This window comes from Trichoderma virens, assembly GCF_000170995.1.
Source record: "Trichoderma virens Gv29-8 chromosome Unknown TRIVIscaffold_83, whole genome shotgun sequence".
NCBI classification, from domain to species: Eukaryota; Fungi; Ascomycota; class Sordariomycetes; order Hypocreales; family Hypocreaceae; genus Trichoderma; species Trichoderma virens.
The window spans coordinates 689480-712652 of NW_014013666.1; the positions used below are offsets into that span (position 1 = coordinate 689480).

The 23173-nt window shown below is 46.8% G+C and overlaps 13 protein-coding genes across 13 annotated transcripts; 7 read left to right on the plus strand and 6 right to left on the minus strand.

Annotated features, from left to right (window-relative positions):
- Positions 1 to 101: 101 nt before the first annotated feature.
- Positions 102 to 1865, plus strand: TRIVIDRAFT_46168 (uncharacterized protein; the record flags this gene model as incomplete). The annotated part of the gene is made up of 2 exons (XM_014098320.1): positions 102 to 381; positions 442 to 1865. The coding sequence occupies 2 exons, from the start codon at positions 102 to 104 to the stop codon at positions 1863 to 1865; spliced, it is 1704 nt and encodes a 567-aa protein (XP_013953795.1).
- A 621-nt stretch (positions 1866 to 2486) lies between these two features.
- On the plus strand, positions 2487 to 3527 carry TRIVIDRAFT_46591 (uncharacterized protein; the record flags this gene model as incomplete). The annotated part of the gene is made up of 3 exons (XM_014098321.1): positions 2487 to 2538; positions 2587 to 3188; positions 3252 to 3527. 3 exons carry the CDS (start codon positions 2487 to 2489, stop codon positions 3525 to 3527), a joined length of 930 nt encoding a protein of 309 aa, XP_013953796.1.
- Positions 3528 to 3841: 314 nt separating this feature from the next.
- TRIVIDRAFT_17436 (uncharacterized protein) lies at positions 3842 to 4516 on the plus strand (the record flags this gene model as incomplete). Its single annotated transcript, XM_014098086.1, has 1 exon — positions 3842 to 4516. A coding segment is annotated over one exon (675 nt), but the record flags the coding sequence as incomplete, so codon positions are not given.
- Positions 4517 to 5000: 484 nt separating this feature from the next.
- TRIVIDRAFT_231364 (carbohydrate-binding module family 13 protein) lies at positions 5001 to 5738 on the minus strand (the record flags this gene model as incomplete). The annotated part of the gene is made up of 2 exons (XM_014098322.1): positions 5001 to 5131; positions 5187 to 5738. The coding sequence occupies one exon, from the start codon at positions 5687 to 5689 to the stop codon at positions 5219 to 5221; it is 471 nt and encodes a 156-aa protein (XP_013953797.1).
- Positions 5739 to 7798: 2060 nt separating this feature from the next.
- On the minus strand, positions 7799 to 8854 carry TRIVIDRAFT_46137 (uncharacterized protein; the record flags this gene model as incomplete). Its single annotated transcript, XM_014098323.1, has 1 exon — positions 7799 to 8854. A coding segment is annotated over one exon (1056 nt), but the record flags the coding sequence as incomplete, so codon positions are not given.
- Positions 8855 to 11126: 2272 nt separating this feature from the next.
- On the plus strand, positions 11127 to 11917 carry TRIVIDRAFT_68003 (uncharacterized protein; the record flags this gene model as incomplete). Its single annotated transcript, XM_014098324.1, has 3 exons — positions 11127 to 11406; positions 11460 to 11591; positions 11655 to 11917. The coding sequence occupies 3 exons, from the start codon at positions 11127 to 11129 to the stop codon at positions 11915 to 11917; spliced, it is 675 nt and encodes a 224-aa protein (XP_013953799.1).
- Positions 11918 to 12203: 286 nt separating this feature from the next.
- TRIVIDRAFT_68004 (uncharacterized protein) lies at positions 12204 to 12827 on the minus strand (the record flags this gene model as incomplete). The annotated part of the gene is made up of 1 exon (XM_014098325.1): positions 12204 to 12827. The coding sequence occupies one exon, from the start codon at positions 12825 to 12827 to the stop codon at positions 12204 to 12206; it is 624 nt and encodes a 207-aa protein (XP_013953800.1).
- Positions 12828 to 13742: 915 nt separating this feature from the next.
- Positions 13743 to 15131, minus strand: TRIVIDRAFT_193489 (uncharacterized protein; the record flags this gene model as incomplete). Its single annotated transcript, XM_014098326.1, has 2 exons — positions 13743 to 15038; positions 15075 to 15131. 2 exons carry the CDS (start codon positions 15129 to 15131, stop codon positions 13743 to 13745), a joined length of 1353 nt encoding a protein of 450 aa, XP_013953801.1.
- Positions 15132 to 15787: 656 nt separating this feature from the next.
- Positions 15788 to 17304, plus strand: TRIVIDRAFT_181721 (uncharacterized protein; the record flags this gene model as incomplete). The annotated part of the gene is made up of 1 exon (XM_014098327.1): positions 15788 to 17304. The coding sequence occupies one exon, from the start codon at positions 15788 to 15790 to the stop codon at positions 17144 to 17146; it is 1359 nt and encodes a 452-aa protein (XP_013953802.1).
- A 52-nt stretch (positions 17305 to 17356) lies between these two features.
- TRIVIDRAFT_68007 (uncharacterized protein) lies at positions 17357 to 18379 on the minus strand (the record flags this gene model as incomplete). The annotated part of the gene is made up of 1 exon (XM_014098328.1): positions 17357 to 18379. The coding sequence occupies one exon, from the start codon at positions 18377 to 18379 to the stop codon at positions 17357 to 17359; it is 1023 nt and encodes a 340-aa protein (XP_013953803.1).
- Positions 18380 to 19744: 1365 nt separating this feature from the next.
- TRIVIDRAFT_68008 (uncharacterized protein) lies at positions 19745 to 20050 on the plus strand (the record flags this gene model as incomplete). Its single annotated transcript, XM_014098329.1, has 1 exon — positions 19745 to 20050. One exon carries the CDS (start codon positions 19745 to 19747, stop codon positions 20048 to 20050), a length of 306 nt encoding a protein of 101 aa, XP_013953804.1.
- An 890-nt stretch (positions 20051 to 20940) lies between these two features.
- TRIVIDRAFT_156226 (uncharacterized protein) lies at positions 20941 to 21246 on the plus strand (the record flags this gene model as incomplete). The annotated part of the gene is made up of 1 exon (XM_014098330.1): positions 20941 to 21246. The coding sequence occupies one exon, from the start codon at positions 20941 to 20943 to the stop codon at positions 21244 to 21246; it is 306 nt and encodes a 101-aa protein (XP_013953805.1).
- Positions 21247 to 21785: 539 nt separating this feature from the next.
- TRIVIDRAFT_46238 (uncharacterized protein) lies at positions 21786 to 22916 on the minus strand (the record flags this gene model as incomplete). The annotated part of the gene is made up of 2 exons (XM_014098331.1): positions 21786 to 22429; positions 22535 to 22916. 2 exons carry the CDS (start codon positions 22914 to 22916, stop codon positions 21786 to 21788), a joined length of 1026 nt encoding a protein of 341 aa, XP_013953806.1.
- Positions 22917 to 23173: the final 257 nt, after the last annotated feature.

The following is a 23173-nucleotide window of genomic DNA, read 5'->3' on the forward strand; positions in this document are numbered from 1 at the left end:
GCCAATAAATTCACATCGAATACCAATATCGTCTGAACGAGCGCACAGGCAGCGCATACGACATACGACACACGACACACGACACAATGGCCACAGCCACGATGACGGCGGTCGCGACGTCGCAGAAGAAGAGCGTCGAGCTTGCGCCTGAGAGCGAGCGCTTCCTGCGGTGCTGCGCAGATCTTGCCAACGCCCTGATCGAGGACCACGAGGCTACTAAGAATGGCCGTCAAGGACGAGACATCAACCTTAATGCGCTGCGCGCGAAGCTGGCAAAGAAGCACAAGCTGGCTAATATTCCTCCGCTGACGGCCATCATTGCCGCAATCCCCGAACACTACAAGAAATACATCCTCCCTCGACTAATCGCAAAGCCCATCCGTAAGACTAAATAAGATGCAACGAACTGATGATGGAGTCAAGAGACTAAGTTGAAAATAGGAACTTCATCTGGTATTGCCGTCGTCGCCGTCATGTGTAAACCGCATCGATGCCCGCACATCGCATACACAGGCAATATTTGCGTCTACTGCCCTGGAGGACCCGATTCCGATTTCGAGTACAGCACACAATCATATACTGGATACGAGCCGACTTCAATGCGAGCCATCCGCGCACGATACGACCCTTTCGAGCAGGCGCGAGGCCGAGTAGACCAGCTCAAGTCACTGGGACACTCTGTCGACAAGGTGGAATACATCATCATGGGAGGAACGTTTATGTCCTTGCCTGAGTCATACCGAGAGGATTTCATCGCCCAGCTGCACAATGCTCTCAGCGGATACCAGACATCCAAGGTCGACGAGGCAGTTGAAGCCGGCGAGATGAGCAACATCAAATGCGTGGGCATCACCATCGAGACACGACCAGACTACTGCCTCCAGCCCCATCTTACGGACATGTTGAGATACGGCTGCACGAGATTGGAGATTGGAGTTCAGTCGCTTTACGAAGATGTTGCGCGAGATACCAACCGAGGTCACACAGTGGCGGCAGTTGCAGAGACGTTCTGTCTCGCCAAGGACGCTGGCTACAAGGTGGTCAGCCACATGATGCCGGATCTACCCAACGTGGGAATGGAGCGTGACATTGACCAATTCAGAGAATACTTTGAAAACCCTGCATTCAGAACAGATGGTCTGAAAATCTACCCTACGCTGGTTATTCGAGGAACAGGTCTATATGAGCTGTGGCGGACTGGAAGATACCAAAATTATACCCCCAACCAACTGATCGATCTAGTGGCCCGTATTCTTGCACTTATTCCCCCATGGACACGAATCTACCGTGTTCAGAGAGATATCCCCATGCCATTGGTCACCTCTGGTGTCGAAAACGGAAACCTGCGAGAGTTGGCCTTGGCCCGAATGAAGGACTTTGGTACAACATGTCGAGACGTGAGGACGAGAGAAGTCGGAGTCAACGAGGTCAAGCACAAGATCAGACCAAACCAGATTGAACTGGTCCGCCGAGACTATGTTGCCAATGGTGGATGGGAGACATTCCTCGCCTACGAAGACCCCAAGCAAGATATCCTGGTCGCTCTCCTCCGACTCCGCAAATGTACCGAAAAGTATACCTACCGAGAGGAGCTTACCGGCCAGCCAACCAGCATGATCCGTGAGCTTCACGTTTACGGTACTGCTGTGCCCATTCACGCGCGTGATCCCCGCAAGTTCCAGCACCAAGGTTTTGGCACTCTGCTGATGGAAGAGGCTGAGAGGATAGCCAGGGAGGAGCACGGAAGCGACAAGATCAGCGTTATTTCGGGTGTTGGTGTAAGAAGCTATTACAAGAAACTTGGCTACTGGCTGGATGGTCCGTATATGAGCAAGTGGCTCGATGGACGAGATGAGGCAGCATGATTGTGTGGAATTGCGGTGATTTTGAGATGCAAGTGATGATAAAAATGGCGGATTACATGGCGCAATGGATAGGATATGCATATTATGTCTAAATTAGAACATATTCGATATACAAGATGCTTCAAAATTGCATGTCGGATGGTGTTGATTCAATGTCTCTTTTACTTCTCTATCGGCCGGTTACATTGAGATGTAGACTTTAATAGGGCAAGGTATTGAAGTCTATGAGAATGGTAATGATTACCTTGCTCGAGGAGATCTAGGAAGAATTAATACTGTAAGGTCTACCATTATACGTGCGGTTTACTACGGTAGCAGTTGAGATAGAAGAAGCAAAGACGATAGAGTCGGCATTGGGTCTCGCGCCGAGGAGTGCATCTATTGCAGTATCAATTCTCGGGTACAGCGCAAAGTGAAGAATGACCTTCAATTGCAGGTTTTTGGATTTCCCTCGTAATGGGCGATCCTAAGCACGTGCGCATTCGATGTAACACAAGACATTTGTTCCAAGAAGAATATATACGTGTGTAAATCAGGCTCCGAGTCCAAGCGGGGAACCGAAGCATGTAACCTACCAATACCTATCACCACCATTTCGATCTCGTACACCTGAGCGATAAGATGGCACTCTCTGTCGTAGGCAAACATGCCCTTATCACCGGTGGCGGTTCAGGTATAACATCTTGTTTGTGCGACATAGCCTAGGCTGACTGCTCTATAGGAATCAACCTCGCATTCGCAAAGAAACTCCTCTCTCGCGGATGCTCTGTCTTGATTGGTGACTTGGGCCTACGTCCAGAAGCTCAAGAACTTCTGAAGCAATATCCGCATGAGCTATCGAAGCTACCATCAGCTTCCCGGCCTGTTGCCTTATTCAAGAAGACAGATGTGAGATCGTGGCCTCAGCTATCAGAATTAACCCGAGCGGCCGAGGCTACGTTTCCGCAGGTTGACATTGTCGTGCCAGGTGCCGGAATCTTCGATCCCAAATGGAGTTCCTTCTGGAACCCGCCAAAGTCGGCGACAAATCCAGATAGCTTGTCTCGAGACGACGCGAATGGCGATCCGGGTCATTACGCTGTGCTCGATGTCAACTTGACACATCCGATTCGACTCAGCCAGCTCGCCATTGCGCATTGGACCTCTCGTCGAATTCCCGGGTCGCTGCTCGTTGTCGGAAGCATGGCTGGCTATCTCTACGGCATCGGAACGCCTCTGTATTACGCCAGTAAACATGGCGTTCACGGCTTTGTTCGAAGTCTCGGCCATTTACGGGATACGGTTGGCATTCGTACTGCGGCTATTGCGCCAGGGGCTGTCAATGTATGTAGAAGTGACTTGGAATGATGGACAATGGCCTTTGACTGACGACATTTGACGGTATAGACACCACTGTTCACCGATGATCCAGAAATAATGAAGTTGTTTAAGGCAGAGTTAGCCACCAGCGCAGAGGATATTGCAGATGCTATGTTGGAACTGCTGGAGAATCCGCAATATGGAGATGGGACAATATTGGAGGCAACCTCTAAAGGCACAAGGGTTGTTCCCGCGTTTAATGCCCCCATACCGAACTTTGAAGATATAGCAGCAGCAGAATATCTGGCCGAGATGGAGAGGCAATGGAAGAAGAAGATTACTGAGGAAGGGCTCAAAGTTTAAACAACTGAAGTCATATTTTTACTTTATGAGTCCGCCGTGGTTGAGTTTATTCTGGCCTAAGGAGTCTTAAGCTGTGTGTTGCTTTTTATCGGTAACTCTATTTGTTATGGATTGCAAATCCCATGGTTTATGGCTTTCTAAGTTAGTGGAACCCGAATTCTAATCGAGTTCATCATTTTATCCAAGGGGCGGACATGATCCTTTGTAAACCATTTCTAGCAGCTTATCGAGCCACCTTCTGTCAGACATAGAACATCTATACTGGAAATACTAAGTTCCTTCCACCTTTTATACACACTCCCCAAAACATGACTTCGGCTGCGGAACAGCATACCGGCATTCTGCGAGAGGAGAATCTCGCTCTCAGACAAATCCTGGGATATCGCCTCGAGACCTCGCAACTGTGCCTGGCAGACGATCTCCCTCAAATTGGATATTACATAGATGATACTTCCATAAAAGATGTTTTATTTGTCTCTATTAATGTCAATACTGGAGAAGGCTATGAAAAGATTTTGCCTGGACAGAGTTTTCACATTGGCATATCCATTTTCGACACTCGATGCCTGATGATGCAAGATCCTGGCGACGCCATCAGGTCCTATCAATTTATTAACACAGACTCAAAACAATGCAAGCGTGCGGCCAAGTCATTCCATTTTAGAAAGACAGATTTTATAGAACTCTCTGATCTTCCTAGGAGATTTTCTTTGCTTACCCAGGGCCGCGATTATGTGCTGGTGGCCCATGGGATAGAAAAGAATACGAAATTCTTTAACAATATCGATCGAAAAATTGCAGATAGAGCTTGTTACATACTTGATACGGTCAAGGCTGCACAGCACCCTCTACAGCTGTCGCATCGATGTAGCCTAATGAATCTTCTTAAGGAATTCGATATTCGTTACACAAAACTCCATGTCGCTGGAAACAAAGCTCATTTTACTCTCAAAGCCTTGATCATGATTGCAGTTCGCGACGGGAAAATGGTACTTGAGAGTGTCGCGGCTGAGAATGAAAGGTTATTCCGTGTCCTTGACGCAATTGCACATTCCGAAAGCGCCCTTCCGGCCAAAACTGAGAAACCACTGACGACTCCGAATCCTTCAAAAATGGTCAGGCCTAAGCCAGGTGTATATGCAAAACGTCGGTTACGAGCAGCAGCAAAGTTAAACAGACAATTATCTCAGGAGTTACCTTTCGGTGATGGATTAGATGAAAAAAATAGCCAAGACGGTGAAGAGACCCCTGAGTCTTCCTTGCCGTAACTTGCTGTTCTCTTGGAATTTGTACCAAGTTGCGTCCCATATATGCTTTCGAAGCCATTATCTTTACGTATTGCATTTGGTGCTTCTCAGTGGTGCACTGGGAATATAGGTTAGGTACGGCGGTGTGTTGCGTCTACTTCTTGTAAGCGATGATAGACCTTGGGAGCTTTTTCTACATGATCAAAAAGAAGTTACTCTGTGGATTGGACATTCATTTATGTATTAAATATATAAAACTTCGTAATAATTCTTCCACTTCTGATATATTGAACCAAGACGCTACAGCATTGGCACAGCGAAGATTTGATGTGCCCTCCAAGCCCGAGTAACAGTGGTCTGTAGTTTGAGTCAGTAAACGGCCAATCATCATAGTCAAGAGTGAAGATCTTACTAGGAGAAGCTTCGCGATAATGCGCGCCCTCTTTAAGACCTGGTGACAATGACAGTGTCCGCAGGAACTAGCGCCCAGTGCTGCCCAGAGTAATCGCTGCCGGCCAGATGAGCCACAAATGTGTCCGAGTATACATCCAGGTGCGCATTTGGCCCAGTGAAGCTGTTACTCAGCCGGTACGGATAGGCTGGGCTTGTGTGCCATTCATCGAATCTCCAATATTGGCCACTGTATTCTCCAGTATTAGCCAAGTGGAGGTTGACGCTATTTACTCCATTGTCATTGACGACGTCAAGTGCCTGCTTCACGCCATTGGCAAGAGTGTGAAGGCGATAGTAGCGAGCTGAGGTCGTTGGGGTAAGGAACCAGAGCCCGTTGGAAGTAACGTTATGTGCATCTACCATGGCGAGAGAGTTGCCATTTCCTGCCAGAGAAAGTATCTTGGCTGCGGCCGTGAAGCTGTTCTTTAGAACGTAGATCTTGTTAGTGCTGATTGATGACATTTTGATATCGTTTGTGCTTGTGCTTGTGCTTGCTGAAGTATGGTTTGATTTGAAGGTAGAGGATTGCAGTTAGAATTAGAGGGTCTTTATATGTGTCTTTATAGGTAGAAGCGGCCCATATGGTTCCGGAAACGATGCCATATGAATAACGAATGACGCCTAAGACATTGTGTAAGAGTTGGATACAATCAAAGCCGATGCCTGCCTAATAGCGTCGTACAGTGACAGGTAACACTTAACTCCCTTGCCGCAATAATGATGACTGCCTAACATAGCGTCGTAGCCCTACCTAGTGGCTTGATATATTTGGAGGATTCGTGTTCAAGGGAAGTAGTAATTGAATTCTAGACCGCCACGAATGTTCATAAGCTACCACTTGATAAGTGTAATACACGGGATAGGATTCTACCGAAATGCGCCCTGCATAGTCGCTGGTGAGACAGTCTCATTTTGTAGGAGATTAAATAAACTTCTGATTCGTCGACTTAGATGATGCAATGGTCACATGCACAACTTCTTATATCATCTGAGACAATAACGGTATACTATTAGGGGATGATGTCCAATCAACCATCCCACGTTTATTACGTGCACAAGTAGTGAAAAATTCATAATGGTGTTACACATACTTGTATGACTTATGCAGTCCATGTCACTCAATAAAAATATGGTAAGCTTCATAACCATGCGAACCGGTAAAAAATTCATTATACTAACTCAAATATATCTTATTTGGAGTCATCTTGCCTCCGTAGAAAGTTCATAAACCTTGTACTGATAATGAAAATGATCAACTAACGCCTTTAAGCTACTCTAGCGACAATAAGGATGAATAGGAGGGAAATGTTCATATTGCATAAATATTAGCTGTTCCTTGGATGGTGCTGTGTTTAGGATATTGTATCATCTCTCCTCCGAGCATTTCACGCTGGCAATACTAAGCTTGCTGAGCTCTTCGTGGTGACTCTGAAAAGCCTTCTCAGCATCCACTAATATTTCCCAGCTTGGTGTAATTCTCGATATATAACGTAGTGAGCCCGATTGCAGCTGGTCTTGGTAGAAATAGTGATGTCGGTGCTATCTTATACATAAATTTGCCAATCGTTGTGAAAAAACGGCAGCCAGTGTGGAAATTATACGATGCTATGCTCTTGTAGTCGTTGCCAGGGTATCGCTACGAAACTCTTATTGTTAGAACTGCATCAATCTCCCTCAACATAAAGGGCTTCATATCTTGCTTTTAGGGCTTCATATCTTGCTTTTAAAGTTCTGATTTACAGTAATTTGGGCCCTCATGATTTATTTGGTGCCTCATATAAGTTCTGATCTATTTTTCGACTATCCTCGTCATCTAAATGAATATCAGGAGGGTATCAAGCTAACCTCAGGGGTATTCTTGGCTGGGCTATGCGGTTGTTGACTTATTGACCGGCGCGTGACCAGGAATTTAAATATAGACCCAGTTTGAGGCTTGTTTCTGCTACTGATGTGAAAATCTTCTAGTGCTTCAGTAAGTATTGATCTGTCAGAATCTTTGCACTCGTCGATTTCATCAATTACACATATGACAGTTCCGATTCTCGACTGGCATGCGATTTGGGTGAGTATGTCCCATAGAGGTCGAAAAAGGGTACACAACTTGGATCCGTTCTCTTCGATGTATTTGTTGGCGTATTCAAGAAGCTCACGGTGCTTGCAGAAGAGCTGATGTAAAATTGCACACAAGGCTGCTGCTGCGCTGTCCTGGTTATCGTCCCCTCCCCTTTTGAAGAAAAAGTAGCAAGTAGAGTAACCCTGTTTGTAGAAATCATCTACCAATTTCCTGGCCAGTAGAGATTTCCCTTTGCCAGGATCAGAGACACATAACACACCACTCTCATTGGATGAAAACCAGCTGAGGTACGACGGAAGCTGAAAAAATGCTTGGAAAGCACCCTGAGGTATACGGGGAATTCGGAATTTCTGATCTTCGTAGTTCTGAGTTCGAAACATTTGAAGATGCTTCAAAGACACATCTAATCGTCCCGAGTTAGCCTGATTCAAGCAGTAAGCACAAAAACCAGACTGACCTAGCTCACTTTGAACAATTCGAGGCTGATCTACAACACTCCATTGCCTCAGGAGAGCCTTCAGACACGCAGCAGCGGTTGCAGACGCATACTTCTGCCAGCCCCTGGTTTTGTGACTATCTGCGTAATTGCAGACCCCTTTGATGACAATAGTAGGAAAAGTGTCCCATACCCCGGCTCCCTCCATCTCAAACGCTATAACTCCCTTTTCATTGAAGAGTTTCTGTCGGAGAATTGCACTTCTCACTGTCTGGTCTGATGAAGCAACAAGGCCAAGATGTATCAATGGCTCAACTATATGTAATTGACTATTATTAGACATGACATCGCCATCGTGGAGCCGCTTGCGCCGAACAAGCATATTATCATCACAAAGAAGTTCGTCGCAGGTTAATGCTCTTGAATGATTGCAAACCGGGTCGCGAAGATCCGCAATTTTTGAGCAAATCGAACACTGTGTCGGTATATGGTGCTGGTGCCTGTATGTTTTCTCGTACAGCTTGTCCTTATCTGCGCCTGGATACTGATATGTCTCGTAATTTTTCTTCTGAAGCAGCTGAGAGAGATATGCGAGAGTATCACTCCGCAATTGGCTATTAGAACGCATACTAGACAGTTTATTCAAGAATGCCCTGATCTCCAAGTTAGGCCGGCCTAATGAGTGTTGCAGATTATCGTCCATGACAAGTTCATCGCAGAATTCTTGTCCAAAATCGGCATAGACAACCCCAGCGCTGATTATCACGTCTCCTAATATTATTTCTTGCTCATCTTCCACTGTCAAAGGTGAACCACCACAGGTGCCAACCACCAGACAGAGCCTGATGCTGTTGAAACTAGATCGTAGACTTGATGCAACGTTGGCTGAATGGATATTGCCCTTGCCTGGTAGAAAAACAAGAACGACGTCATGCGCACCAATTCTACCCGTGCGGTAAACGATTGGGTCTTTCTCAGCTTTGCCGTAATTGTGATCAGGCTCCCAAAATTGATCGAAGAGACCCTCAACTGCATCAAACTCTGCTTTCAGTACACATATAATTGCAATTTTGAAGCCGCTACGGTCTCGTGGAGGAGGTCTGGAAACATTGGTCATTTTTTGTGGTGTTTTATGCCCGTTTTATAGAAATCGGTAGTATTTGGGTAGGATAGGGTATAAAACAACGAAAAAGCCTTTCAAAAAGTGTGGATGCGAAGGCAGACTGGCGATGAATTAGACAGAGCTGACCCGACAGCTAAAGCTGGCAAAAAGCATACAGGGAAACAACATAATCGGTACCGCCTCGCTATAATAAACGTCTTCTTCTTTATATATATGAATGCGTAATGTATGCCGCGTATGGATGGGAATCCTTCGCTGGTCTGCAGTATCGACAGCGCTTAATCTCTACAAGTTACCGGCCCATTTTGGATCGGCCCGCAGCTTGATCTATTACGAGTCACACTTATTGGCCATTAGGTATTGCCGCCTAAGCGCTAAGGGGTAGATGTGAAAAATCACTTGGGATAAATCCAAGCGCTAGCGCGTAGAAGTTTATTATTTACAAAGCGCGTAATTTGACCACAGCGGCGTTAAAGCTGTTTCTCCGCCCACAAGACCATCCTACTTACGAAAGATGAGCCGATATATACCTCTTTCGAGCGTGGGGACTAATAACGCACGCTATTACAGTTAACAGAGCGAGATAGAAAGCCAATTTCGTAGCGACATTTACACGTGCGGGTATAACAGTTCAAGCAAGTCTCCAATACACAGATTGAACCGCTCTGGCGATGGTGACATCCGGCAAATAATATGACGACTAATATGAAACAGACTACTCCGTATTGAGCACGGAATAGCAGAGTCGATACCCTTGCAGCAATATTTGTGTCACCCAACGTCAGCTTCCTCAGCGCCTCACTTTAAAGTGGACTGGCCTCATATTCCCTAGAGGCTGTCTCTGTCGATCTTATAGCGTTATAGCCATTATTTTTCGCATTCGGCTCTCTTAATACAAGTTGGAACGTTAGATGACACATGTCAAATTACTTACGTAGACGGCGAACTGTTCAGGCCTGGTAGTCGCCCACTCCAGGGGTTCTCATTCTCTATGACCTGGGGCACTCAATATCAAGCAACCTGATCCGTACGTACAAGGCAACCATCCCCAAAATAAGGTCATTCATGCATGTTTCAAATGTGCTGCCAGCCACGGTAGACTAGCCCGGCTGGCGATGCTCGTCATCTTAATCTGTTGAGTTATTTATTGGTCTTGTTTCCGACCATCCTTTCCCGTGTCTCGGTTCTCCCTTCACTATGGTAGCCTACGGGGCGGGAAGGTAAATGTGCGGTGTAACATCTGATCGAAACCAAGACATAAGATTCATAATAATAGTAATAATAAAACTAGGTAGTGGCGCTTTGAGTCCAAGCTAAGAAAATGCTACATAGATTGGTCAAAACAAACTTGAGCCCTATAATGAATTACGGTATGATCTTTGGCTTCTCAGCTATTGTAGTAAGACTTACCATTATATTCGATAGAAAAGCCTTTGTGCATATCCATTACCCTAGAGAGTGAAAGAAAAGGGGCTGGGATGGTAGGGCACATACCCAGGTAGTCCAGAGTCAAAGCTACCTGTATGATGATGGGAACATTCGTGGAGAGCGTAGAGTTCCACTTACATCTTTTATAGACGACGCGCTCACTCATATATGTTCCTTTGCACAAGACCAATACGCATGTGAAGGACATCATTGGCTGGAACCCTGTCTCTTTTTTCCCATTGGCATTATTAGTGGTAATTCTGCTGCTCATGCATTCGATGAGGGACGGCACCTCACGTTTGCTCATCGATATTTTACTATTTAAGCTATGAATTCTATAGCTTTTAGGGAGAGAACATGGGTGATGGCAGCTATCGCACTCAACTTCAATGGAATTGCATCAAATGTTACAGGTACTCAATATTCTGATTACGAGAACACAGTACCTACTACCCCGACTCTCAAAAGTTTGCTGTCCTTTGTATAAATGGGACCATGGCTAAATTAAGGGCCGAACCAAGGACGGAATAGCATGAGGGGATTGCTGCAGGGACTTGCAGTTACGTTGGTTGAGTGCGTGGCCACCTCTCTTGCATCGAAAGCGGAGAATCCACTGCTCTTTGTTCACGGTAGGTATCAAGAAAGCACAAAATCAGTATATGAGGGTTTTGTTAACAATTAGAAAGTCAGAAATATCCCATAGACTTGATGTGTGTTCATTAGATCGCATAGAACGTTCAAGAATACTTTAGTTATACCCTTGCGTGCTCGTGCAAGACCAAAATCCTACGAAGCCACTAGCGAATAAGATCGAATAGCATCTGCTATCAACACCACAATGCCGCTCCAGCTTGAGGATATGAGATTTGGAGATGCCGCGGCATATGCCAACACATATGCCACCTCGTTCAACAGCGACCCTTATTCTAGAGCCTCCTTCGCACACGAGACATTTGATGAGCGGGTAGCAGGCCTTATACGCCGCTGGCCCAAAAATTATAGCGAAGCTCTTAATATTTACAAAAAGGTCGTCGACACTGAGACAGGGGAGTTGGTTGGTTGGGTCAAAATTGGGTTTCAGAACACCGATATTGATCCCAATCGATTTACTCCAACTGGTTTGTGCCATATACTACTTTGAGCTCACAATTTCGTCGACTAATATAAGTAGATGCTCCAGAGGATATGATTAGCAAACGTCCGCAGGCCCCGAAACCCCAGACTGAGGTTCCTTCTGGGTCTGATTTTAGTAGTAGAGCTGCGAGGGCACAATTACGGGATTTGGGCAATCGGCCTGCAATTAGTATGTGTTATCTTTTACTACCAAATTGTTTTGGATCTTGAAACTAAGTCTCTATTCTTCCAGTTTTGAAGCTCATTGGCACACATCCCAAGGCGCAACGACGTGGTGCGGGGAGCTTGCTGATGGGCTGGGTCACAGACTTAGCTGATCGAGAAGGTCTTGCTTGCTGGGTGACTGGTTCTCCAATGGCCGTTCCATTATACAAGAAGTTTGGCTTTCAAGTTATGGAAGAGATTACTGTCGAACTGCCTGGGACTAGTGATGGAGAAACTTACACACATACGTGTATGCTTCGCGAACCGAAGAAACCCGAAGCGGCTTCTTGAGTGCACCATGATATTAACTTCAAAGGATTTGTTACATGGTCAGTTACCTTCTAAGAAATTGTGTTTTTGTGGCCATACTCCCGAACTTGCGTGCCCGTCTTTCGAGGGTCGATTAGCAAATACTAGTTATTCCTCAATATGGATTGCCTCTTCGCACAGCCGTCATCACAAGAGCACTTATAGATAATATCTAGTTAATAAAATGTATTATTTCGTTCAATCATCAAGCTATTTCAAATCCTGATCAATCCTGCCACCGTCCGAGGGACTTGTTTATCCCAATCTTCTAAGCCGTTTTTGCTGGATTAGCGTCTGTAGTTGTGAGGGCTGGTAGACACGCTGCATTTTCTCTTCTGATAATCTTGAGCGCTCTTTCAGCACATTCCTCAGCCGTCTTGTCTTTTGTATAGATAATGTGTTTTGCAAGCCTATTGTTGCTCGGATGCTCCACAAAGTGCTTGTTGAGGCCAAGTTCATGGCCTCTCCTTGCCTCTGTTATCTTCACTACTTCTTCCGCATCGTCACATGGGATTACTAAAATGACATTTTCGTACGGTTGAATCAATGCCTCGACATTTTCCAGCTCTTGGGGATCCTCAAACACCGAATGTCCAGCTCCGAAGTCGAGAATCTTGCCATAAAACTCATCGCCCTCTTGGCGGGCATTTTGCAAGATATGTGTGACAGCCTTGTATTCAAATGTTTTCCAGTGTTGGTAAAACGGCCATAATCCCTTTTCCTCATAAATTTTCGCGGCAAGGTCTTTATCGTAGTCGTACGGTGCATAGAGTTCGTCGCGATGCCGGTCAAGACTGTACAACTCTTTCGATAGCGTTTTGGCCAGGAGTCTTCCAACAGTAGACTTGCCAGACCCTTCTGGGCCGATTAAAATTATGGTTTCGCTGTACATGATGGTTTCTCTATGGAAATTCAGTCATGTAACTTAAACTTGGGTGGCTGGTGTCTATATATTCTGCCTGAACGTACGGAGTGCGGAGTTAATGTTTAATTGGTGAGTCATACCAGTTGCCCAATGGCCGAGCTAATATCCGCACCTTTCACCCTGTTTGTCTCAAAGTAAATGCCAGTTATTGTTACTGTGGATAGTTAATTTTGTTGGCGCCATCTCTTTATTCGTGGTTACACCCCAAATCTATGGACTCAGAGTAGTTTGTGTGGGCTGTAACTCGCAAAATTGGATGGTGTTATCTACCAAAATTTTTGGTACTTTCGTCTTCTTTCCTCTACTTATATGTTATTTTGCTTTCAGGAATAAGATGGCTCTATTTCATCTGGCAACATGAGAAGTACAGGTGCGAATGATGGGAAGAACGTGCAATGTTCATCGATTTCATGGAAACGCTCTCTTTGGTCAACGGAAAGGACTTCTATTTGTGATGCTCTGCTTATAAGTCATTATCTATACCCTTTATCGATAAGAAGTCAGCCCTTATAGCTCAGGGGTAGAGCGCTGCACTCGTAATGCAGAGGTCCTTAGTTCAAATCTGAGTGGGGGCATGCTTTTTGCTCTTTTTTGCTCTTTTTGCTTGTCGGTTTCCATGGCATTTTGAATGGCGCGTGTCGTATCTTTACAAAGGGTTGGACAAGTAAGATGGATTCTCTTTGGGAGTCTGGCGAAGAGATTAATATCATTGTGTAGGTCAAGACATTTCCTCTGCATCCCTCCAAGACAAGTTAACTCCATGTACTGTGCTCATTGAGGTGTTGGACAGCGAATCCCTGGGTAAGGAATGCGTATTTAACAAGAAAGCTGTATGCTTATATCCTATTCATGTAATCCATTACAAGTGAGCTGTTCCTGAAATCACTCAACCATCGTCCGAACCGGAGCAACGTCTTCCGACAGCTTCGTCCACCGGCTCTTATACACTCGCCCATTCTTCACCACTGCAAGAATGTACTTCTCTGGCTCATCCAAAATCGAAATGTCTTCCAGTGGGTTCCTATTCAGCACCAATACATCAGCGGCAAACCCGTCTTTAATCTGACCCAAGAAATTCTCCTGTCCCAACATCTTTGCAGCATTAACGGTGGCCCCCTGGAGAATCTTTACGGCACTTAAAGCCTGCGACCGAATGCCGAATTCTTTGCTCTGCTCTATCCACAGCGGCCCCAAAAGATCTGATCCATGGCAAATAGTAACCCCTGCTTCGTCTGCCAGACGCAGAGATTGGAGACCTTGCTCCAGAACTTGGCGGTTCTTTTCACGGTTTGCTGGTGGTAGAAACCCAGCGTATTTGTCAGAGCCCATGGCATGGTAGGTGACAAGTGTAGGAGTGAACCAGACATTGTTCTTGGCCATATATTCTGCCGTTTCTTTGTCAATGAGATTGCCATGCTCAATTCCCTTGACACCATTGTCCACAGCATGTCTGATTGACCGAGGAGTGTAAGCATGAGCGGTCACGTACGTGTTGTACGTTTCCGCGACCTCGGTAATCGCCCTGATCTCAGCAGCTGTAAACTGAATATGGTCTAATCTATCTGTCGGCGAAGCAACACCTCCGCTAGTCATAATCTTGATGAAATCTGCTCCCATGCGGATCTGCTCTCGAGTAGCATGTATCGCGGCAGGCACGCCATCAACAATAGTGGAAAGACAATTCGTGGTACCGCAACACGCTTCATGGGCGGATCTTGAATCTCCGTGGCCGCCTGTCTGCGAGAGAGCTTTGTTGGCAATGAAAAGTCGAGGTCCAGGAAACACATCGTCTGCAATTGCCTCCTTCAGAGCCAGCGTTGCGCCACCCGTGTCTCTCATTGTAGTAAACCCTCGATACAGCACCTGCGCCGCCATATAAGGCTGACGAAAGTGTGAAACAGCCATATCGGGATGAACTATACTCGCCGTGAGACCTTCTTCTCCAGGTACAGAAGACAGATGGGCATGACAGTCAATCAGCCCGGGACTGAGATATTTGCCAGCCAAGTCCACCACAATAGCGTCGTTGGGGAATAATTGCGCATGCTCATTGCCAATTATTTTGATCAGGCCTCCTGATAGTTTGATAACTTGGTTGTGGATGATTTTCCCGTTTGATGTATCGACAACATTTGCATTCTTGAAGATGTATGTCCTTTGAGGAGGGAGCTTCCATGGCTTGATGAGATCCGGTTCTTGCCGTGTCTCTAACACACCGGGAGCTGGAGCAATTGGTTTCTCATCAATGAAGGGGATCCTTCGCTGCGTCATCTTGACATGAGACTGCCGCGATGGAGACAGTTGTGAAGATGTCAGTAACAGTGTGGGTTATTGACCAGTACGTGTAATGACGAGATAGCATCTCCTCATTGGAAAGTGAGGGGCAGATCGATTCGCAGGGGTTTAGAAACGCGGGGATCATTCCGAGTTTTTCCAACCGCCAGGACAGAGAGTCGTAAACATTCTTTGAGCGGGTAGCTACATGTAACCACACCACAGCGATTACAACATTAAACACCATATAGATACATATGTAGAGAAACCACTGTTTATCTACCCGATGCCTCTGATCTCTTCCATGATTACTATCTTCGATGTTCCGCTACTATCGCCATCTTCAAGTATGGTTACTTTTTTCTAGTATTTTCTTTCATCGCTATTACAGTTGAATCATGCGATGCTGGATATGTAGTCACTTACTTTAAATACATGTAGCTTCATTTAGCTTGGGGGAGAGAGGAGAGAGATCGCTGGAGTCGAAATAATGATAACGCTGGAGCTGAGTCAGCAAGATCCGACGTCAGCCGCCAGACTCTTCCAGGCCCAGCTCCAGACTCTCTCTCTACAAGACCTCTCATGCCCACGCTGCGCATCTCCTAAACCCGACCGAATCTCTCCCACGATGAGCCGAACGAGCCGCAAGAGCCATGATCTCCGGCCGCTCTGAAGCTCCCATCCTGGCCCCTCTCCCCGACTCGACCACCGGCGTTCTCCCCGTCCTCCCGCCGGGAGTCGAGCTGCCTGATCGCCATCCTCGAAACAATGCCGCGACAGCAGCTTCGGCGGCCGGAGTGCGGGCTCTCAGTGCACAGGTCGTTGCCTTTTACTTCCGTGCTCCGGCAAAGTCCTTCTTCCGCACCCGAGTCGACTATCTAGCGTATGCCCGGACGATTCACCACCAGCAGACGAAGAAGCTGATGCAGGCTGTTGCGGAAGATGCATCGCCGTCGAGGTTGGTCGCGGCACTCCGACAGACATGGCTGTGGATGCGGAGCACAACTCCTGGCGTTTTGACGTCGGCAATCCGACATGAAGGCTGGGGCATTGTGCCGCACCAGATCATGCCGCCGTTGATCGCTAACATTGGCGTCAACGCGGTGCTGTACACGGGATATCTGCAGATCCTGGGCCGTCTGCACGAGGAAAGCTCCAAGGCTACCAAGAGAGTCTATCCTCCGCCGCCTCCTCAGGCTACATTCATGGCTGGATTCCTCGCAGGCGGGCTGCAGAGCGTCCTGGCAGCGCCGTTGGACGCATTGCAGGCACGCTATGATCATCGTGACATGATGCCCAATGACGGCAGCGGCCGGCCTCGAAGCATGTGGACGTTTAGTGCCGAAAAGCTCAGAGAAATTGGGCTTCGAGGCATATTTGCGGGATGGGGGGTGTCGTTTGTAAAAGACAGCGTCGGATGTGCAATCTTTTTCAGCACATTTGAGTATATCAAGGCGCAATCATACTATCGCTTTGTAACGTGGTACTATGGGGGTCTGGAGGAGGATATTGTAGATCTTCTTGCGACAAAGCGTCCCACTGATCGACCCAAAGAAGGCGGTATTCAGCTTATTCGACCCCATTATGCTATAGAGCCCATGTTTCTACTTGCTGCAGGCATAAGCGCCTCTTTCGCCCAGCAGCTTCTTCTCCATCCTCTCACGCATTTCCAGGTCAAGCACTGGGACCATTTAGAAGACCTGGACGCAAAGGCTGCCCGCCTACGCGCATCTCGTGCCGCCAACCCTGATCAACCGCATCGAAGATGGAAGATGCTCCGAGCATACTACCACGCATACCAAGAGACTTGGGCGGTGTGTACAGCCGAGGCGTCAGCAGAAGGCCTGAAGCTGGGCAAGTGGCTATATCGAGGATTCTGGTGGAATACGATTCGACAAGTACCGAGCACAAGTGCCGGGCTGATCATCTTTGAACTCATACGACGCAAGTATGGGTTCGGGATGGAGGAGGTGCGGATCACCAAGGATGGATACGACATTTTGCTGCATTAGAGATCCATCACACTTGTAAAGTTATGCATTAGAGTATATACTTCGTACATCTCCCTCGGATAGATAGGTGATAGATCACTCTGCTCCGCTGATACACGTAAATAGTAACATTTCAATATTTCGTATTAATGATAAAAGAAGGAGCCTAATTCTCCGTCAAACCCAGCGCTATTCTATCAAATTATGGATCCATGCTTGACCAAGCATCTTTTACGCCTCCGCTTGCAAAAACTGTGCAAAAGAATCCTTCATGGTAACCTCCAAGGGAATGTACTTGATTCCCAGAACCCGCTCTGCCTTGCTTCCGTCGAGCTGGTAGATGGCCTGCGTCTTACCGGCACCGGGTGTTCCCAGGGGCAAGCGGCTCTGCAGCTCTGGTAGAGTTTCACGGAGGGAATCCACCGCGCTCTGGTAGTCAAAGTGCTGGCCGCAGATGAAGCGCTCGCCGGCAGCCTCGGGACGCTCAAAGGCCTCGAGATGGGCTGTGGCGACGAGACGAACATCAACGAAGCCGCCGAAGTCGACTGGAGGGACGTCCTTTGCACCAACAAGACGCCACAGTGCCTCAGAGGATTCGTTGAGGTGTGAAAGATCAGTGATGGGGCTAAGATGAGGACCAAAGACCCAAGGAGGGTTGATAGATGTCAGAGAGAATGAGGGCTTCTGGGCCTCAACCCAATCCCACATGGCCCTCTCGGCAAGAGCTTTGGAAGCACAGTATGCAGTGGCATTGTCGGCCTTGGCAGCTTCATCATGTGTCATTGGGTTCCAGTCATTCTCTGTGTATGTGTATCCGGGACGGTAGCCCTGGGTGAGATCGAGAATACAAGCAAAGGACGATGTGTTGACAACGCGACGGACATTAGGTCCATATGCACGAGTTGCTTCAAGCATGCTAACAGCGCACTTAACAGCCGGATCCAGCAGCCCAGTAACAGGGTCATCGACTTTCAGGGAGAAGGGAGCAGCAACATTGATGACGCCCGTGACAGGCTTTGAAGTGCCGACAAAGGCAGGCTCATAGAGTTCCTTGTTGTTCAGCTCGGGGACAATGGAGACTGTGAACTGGTTGCCGTAGTCGGCAAAGAGGGAGCGGACTTTTCCTGCTGAACTGACGGATCGAACGGTTCCTCGGACATTGTAACCGCGATCCAGGGCTTGCTTGATGATGTGAAGGGCGACGAAACCATTGGCGCCGGTGACGACCAGGGTCTGTTCGGACGGGGCAGACATTGTTATTGTGTGTGTGGAATTAGAGTCTATTTTAGGATTTGAATAAAGAACTGGGTGTGATTGAATTGTCTTGTTTATTAGTGTAGAAGAGGTTGTGATTGCTGTGATTGTTGTGATTGTTGAGTGAGTTGGAGTGATTACAATTCAGACAATGAAGAGCAAATGGCCCCTTATTATACACGTTAAATTGACTCCAACACGGCGACGAAAGTCGCTCCATATCCGACTTGGCCGCAGTCGCCGCACATATCCCATACATACAAATTTTCAGCTTCTCCGATTCAACGCACGGCCTTGTCTCAGCTGGTATGCAGTTTTCGGTGACTGTCGCTGTCGCTGGGCGAGGCTAGGCGATAAGGTTGACTTTAAAGCCGATCCTGTCCAGTCAGCAAGTCCGAGTGACAGCAGACGCGGGGTTGGCGAAGGCTGACTAAATCCTTAATTCTGGGAGGCGTCCAATTACGACATCCTTGGCATTAAAAGTTGAAATAAACTACGGCGATTAAAGCAAAGTTGGTGGTCAGTGGGAGTTGATGCCCAAAGAGGGATGTGTAAGGAAGGGAAATGGTTGGACGAAGTAGTCTAACGCCGATGCAAGGAGACGTTCTTTTAACGTTGTTCGGGCGTACGCTTGAATGAACCACATGTAAGGCTAAGTTGTTCTCGAAATGCCCCTTACAACTGCTGCTTTGGGAAATGTTTGCGCTGCAAGCTGATCCATTCTGTCATTTGGTTGGATATGCATGCGACGGGAGGATTTCGTGATGTTTCGCAAGTTGAACAGTAGAGCTTCCTATTTGGATCTTTAAGAGACAGCCGTAATGGAGGAATCGTGGACTGAGGGGCGTGGCGATGCGGCCGACCATGTTTCGTCCTGCATTCTTAATTTGCAAGTTGAAGGGTATCACCCACAATATGATGTTGTAGACTGCGTAGACATCTGATGATTATGAATGTGAATATGAGATCGGCAAAAACACTCTCGAAAAAAGGATATAAAAGGACGCTTGATGTCGCTGTAATTCAAGAGATAAAATCATCACAGGATTCACCTCCAGAGCAGTCAACCATCTCCTTAATACATTAGCACAATTTTCTGAATTTGCTCTAGGAAGAGTAAACCAACCAACCATTGGATTTTAATCGAGAATTCAATCAGAAAGCCGCAATGAAGCTCCAGACTTTGACCTCTCTGTAAGATCGATCAAGCCCAATGAGATATCCTGCACACTCAGAAATCAGCCCTATGACAACTAACAAGTAAAAATTCCACTCAATCTCTTCACCACGTTCTCGGTACTCTCAAAGTCGGTCAACGCCCAAGAAGTTTCTTGTGCCCCAGGCAATGTCGGTGACTGGTTCTCAATGGCCGTCTATCCCCAGATTCACAATGCAACATACGACTCGACCTTTGACATGGATTACTACAGCCAGCAGCAGATGCCATGGATTTACTCACTTTTCAAGCCGTTTGGCATGAAGGGATACACCATCACCACTCTGGAACGCACTGCCCCGTACAGCGTTCTTACGCTCATGTACTTTAGCACCGCTGAGCAATTTGAGGAGGCATTGGCTGCCCACGGTGATGAGATCTTTGCTCGTGTGCCGCTCTTTAGTAGCGAATTCCCTCCTCACTATATTGGCGAAGTCACCAACACCACTATCTAGATAGGACGGTAATTATCGGGAATAGACAGTGAGATCAAGTGATAGTTAAATATACTTTCGCTTACGGTCGTATAAGCTTGATTCCCTGACTCCACATGTGATGCATGAACCTGGAACGTCTATTCACCTAGTTCGAGTCGTAGGAATGAGTAAATGAATACAAGTTTAAATTGGCTCTCGAATGATCCTTGACTGGCAAATGGAGAAATCAAGGCGCTGTAAGGTAATCTATCTTCATTACTGGTTCATACATCTATTCATGTGACAGGGGTTGCGTATCATGTCTGCAAGATGAGTTGTATAGCTTCCTTATTGGATAATAGGGAGGTAACCAAGATGGATAGCTATCCACAATGTCCAGCTGGGGATTGCGTGGACGACGGTCTTTCATGGACTTAACGACCATCTTTCATGGATTTAACGAACACCTCGCAGACTTGGAGGTTGCGTAAGCATTTATCATCTATGGTGTTGAAGATTGCGTAGACATCAGAAGATCATGAATGCAAATGTACCTATGATTGGTAAGAATTGGGTTATTGAGAAAACATAAAAGGACGTTTTATGTCGCTGCAATTCAAGAAAAGGATACCATTCACCAGAAAAGGAACCAATTATCCCCTTGAAGAGAACCAATTGTTGTTTGCCTTTCTAAGGAACCAATTCATCTTTAATAAAACAAGCTAAAACGTTAAGCCATAATGAAGCTTCAAACATTAGCCTCGGTGTAAGTATTGCTATAAATAGACATCAAACAACATAAAAACCTAGCTTCATGATATCTAACAAGTAAATTAAACAACAGTCTCGCCCCTATCATCGCAGTATTCTCGCACTCGGCCAATGCCCAGGTCACTACATGCGCCGGCAGTGTGGGCGACTGGTTTGCCATGGCCGTCTACCCCTCGATTCACAACGCAACTTACGATTCAACCTTTGACATGGACTACTATAACCAAACGCAATTCCCTTGGGTCTATTCGCTCTATAAACCCTATGGTATGAAGGGCTATACTATTACCCAGTTGGACAGTGGTGCCCCATATAGCGTTGCTACACTTATGTATTTCGACAATGCCGACCAGTACCACGCGGCGCTGGCGGCCCATCTCGACGAGATTTGGGCGCGCGTGCCACTCTTCAGCAGCGAATACCCTATCAGCTACCCTGGCCAGATCATCAGCACTATTGTGTAAATCACGAGGGTGATTATCGGAGATGGAAGAGCAAAGTCAAATGATCGACATTTTATTTCCAATGCATGCTGTCATTTGTTAGACTGAGAGAGATAATCCAATAGGGGCTGTGCGCAGCCTTTTGATATCAACTGATTCAATATACTATTTTCTTACCCCTACGAACGTATTAACTCCGCACTCCATATGTTATGCAGATATTAGATGTTGCTGCACCATTTCTACTATGCGAGACTAAAGGAATATCTCCGAGACACACCAAGGAGCTGCGACTAGGGTCCACGTCACGTTGCAATTCTTAATTAAGCACTCCTCTCGTATATAGCGACAGGGTTCATTGGACGATGTACATGCAGGTAGTCAGCTATGGTATCTGTTGCGTTGCTGCTAGCACTCTGGTATGTGGCGAATTACATATACATCTGCCTACTGCTCTTCTACATGTACCTAATCGGAACTATTCCACCACTGTGAAATCCATCACTCCTCTCTATTAACACCACGCCCGACGCATATGATGAGATATTACTCATAAAGCATCATCTAGAGGTATCTGATCCGATCATTTCCAGGCTTATATCCCACAACTTCGCTGCACTCTCAGCATCATGAATATGCGCCGCATGTCCAGGCGCCAAAGCCGTCATGTCACCATTCCATAGCTCGCTCTGTTGGCAATCTTCTAGAAACACGCCTCCCTTGTTATCCCAGTCGTGAGATATAGCTGCCCATACCGTTGTTGCGGCGCCTTGTTCCGCATTCTTCATTCTCCTTGAGATAACCGGGTCGCTAGTTAGGGCATTGAGTTGTGATATCGGCGTCATTCGGTTGAGTCTCGTGCCGCTGATGCCTCCTGGATGAACAGCTAGCCCATGAACGCCGCTGGCACCATAGCGTCTCTCAATCTCAAGGGCCATGTATATGTTAGCCGTCTTCGATTGTGCGTATCCAAGCAGAGGTTGGTACTCATTCCCGCGGTCGAAATTGATGTCATCAAACCGGATGCCGGACTGGCGGTGGCCTGATGCCGATAGACACACTACACGAGAACGAAATGATGGTGTGCTTGATGCGACTAAGGCATCCTTGAGAGCTTGGAAGAGAGCAAAATGCCCTAAGTGGTTGGTTCCAAAGTGCAGCTCAAACCCATCTTCAGTTTTTCCTTTGGGATATCCTCGGATACCTTGAACAGACAAGGTCAGCTAGATGGTTAAAAAAAAAAAAAAGAAAAGAAAAGAGAAAAGGGAAATTTGAGAGAGCACTCAGTGCAATTAAGGTCACAACTCACCAGCGTTGCAGATCAAAATATTGAGCTTGCCAGATGTCCGCTTCAGGAAATCGGCAGCGAACTCCCGTACATTTCGAAGAGAATCCAAGCCCATTTCAACATACTCAAGCTTCCCCGCTTTGCCATCACTCCGCAGCTCTTCTTCCGCCTCTTTACCCTTTTTAGCGTCGCGGCCAGTGAAGTAAATGTCCGCGCCGGTAGCATGCAGCGCTCGTACAGTCTCGAATCCGATGCCAGAAGTGCCACCTGTTACGAGAATCACCTTTCCGCTGAGCTTTCCGTCCAGAGATTGGTCACGCACAATCTTGAAGGCGGTAGGACGCGCATCTCCGGGGCCGTTGGTATCCCGGTGCTCGTTTGTGTATGGCGCGATTAAAGACATAACGGAGTTTGTGATTCTGAACAATGTTGAGTAATCAGTTATGAGTAAATAAGAAGGAAGAATTCTCAATGATGCACTACACTATATATCTTGAGCCTCTGAAGATCAAATTAGTAGATGTCGGCCATTTCATCAATCTCAAGTACTTCGGCCTCCTGATATATCTTCGTAAAGAGAATACTTCAATCCCTTTCTCACTATGCCGGATCCATCACAGCTCAGGTCGCGACTCCTAGCCACGGACTTTCTCGGAAATA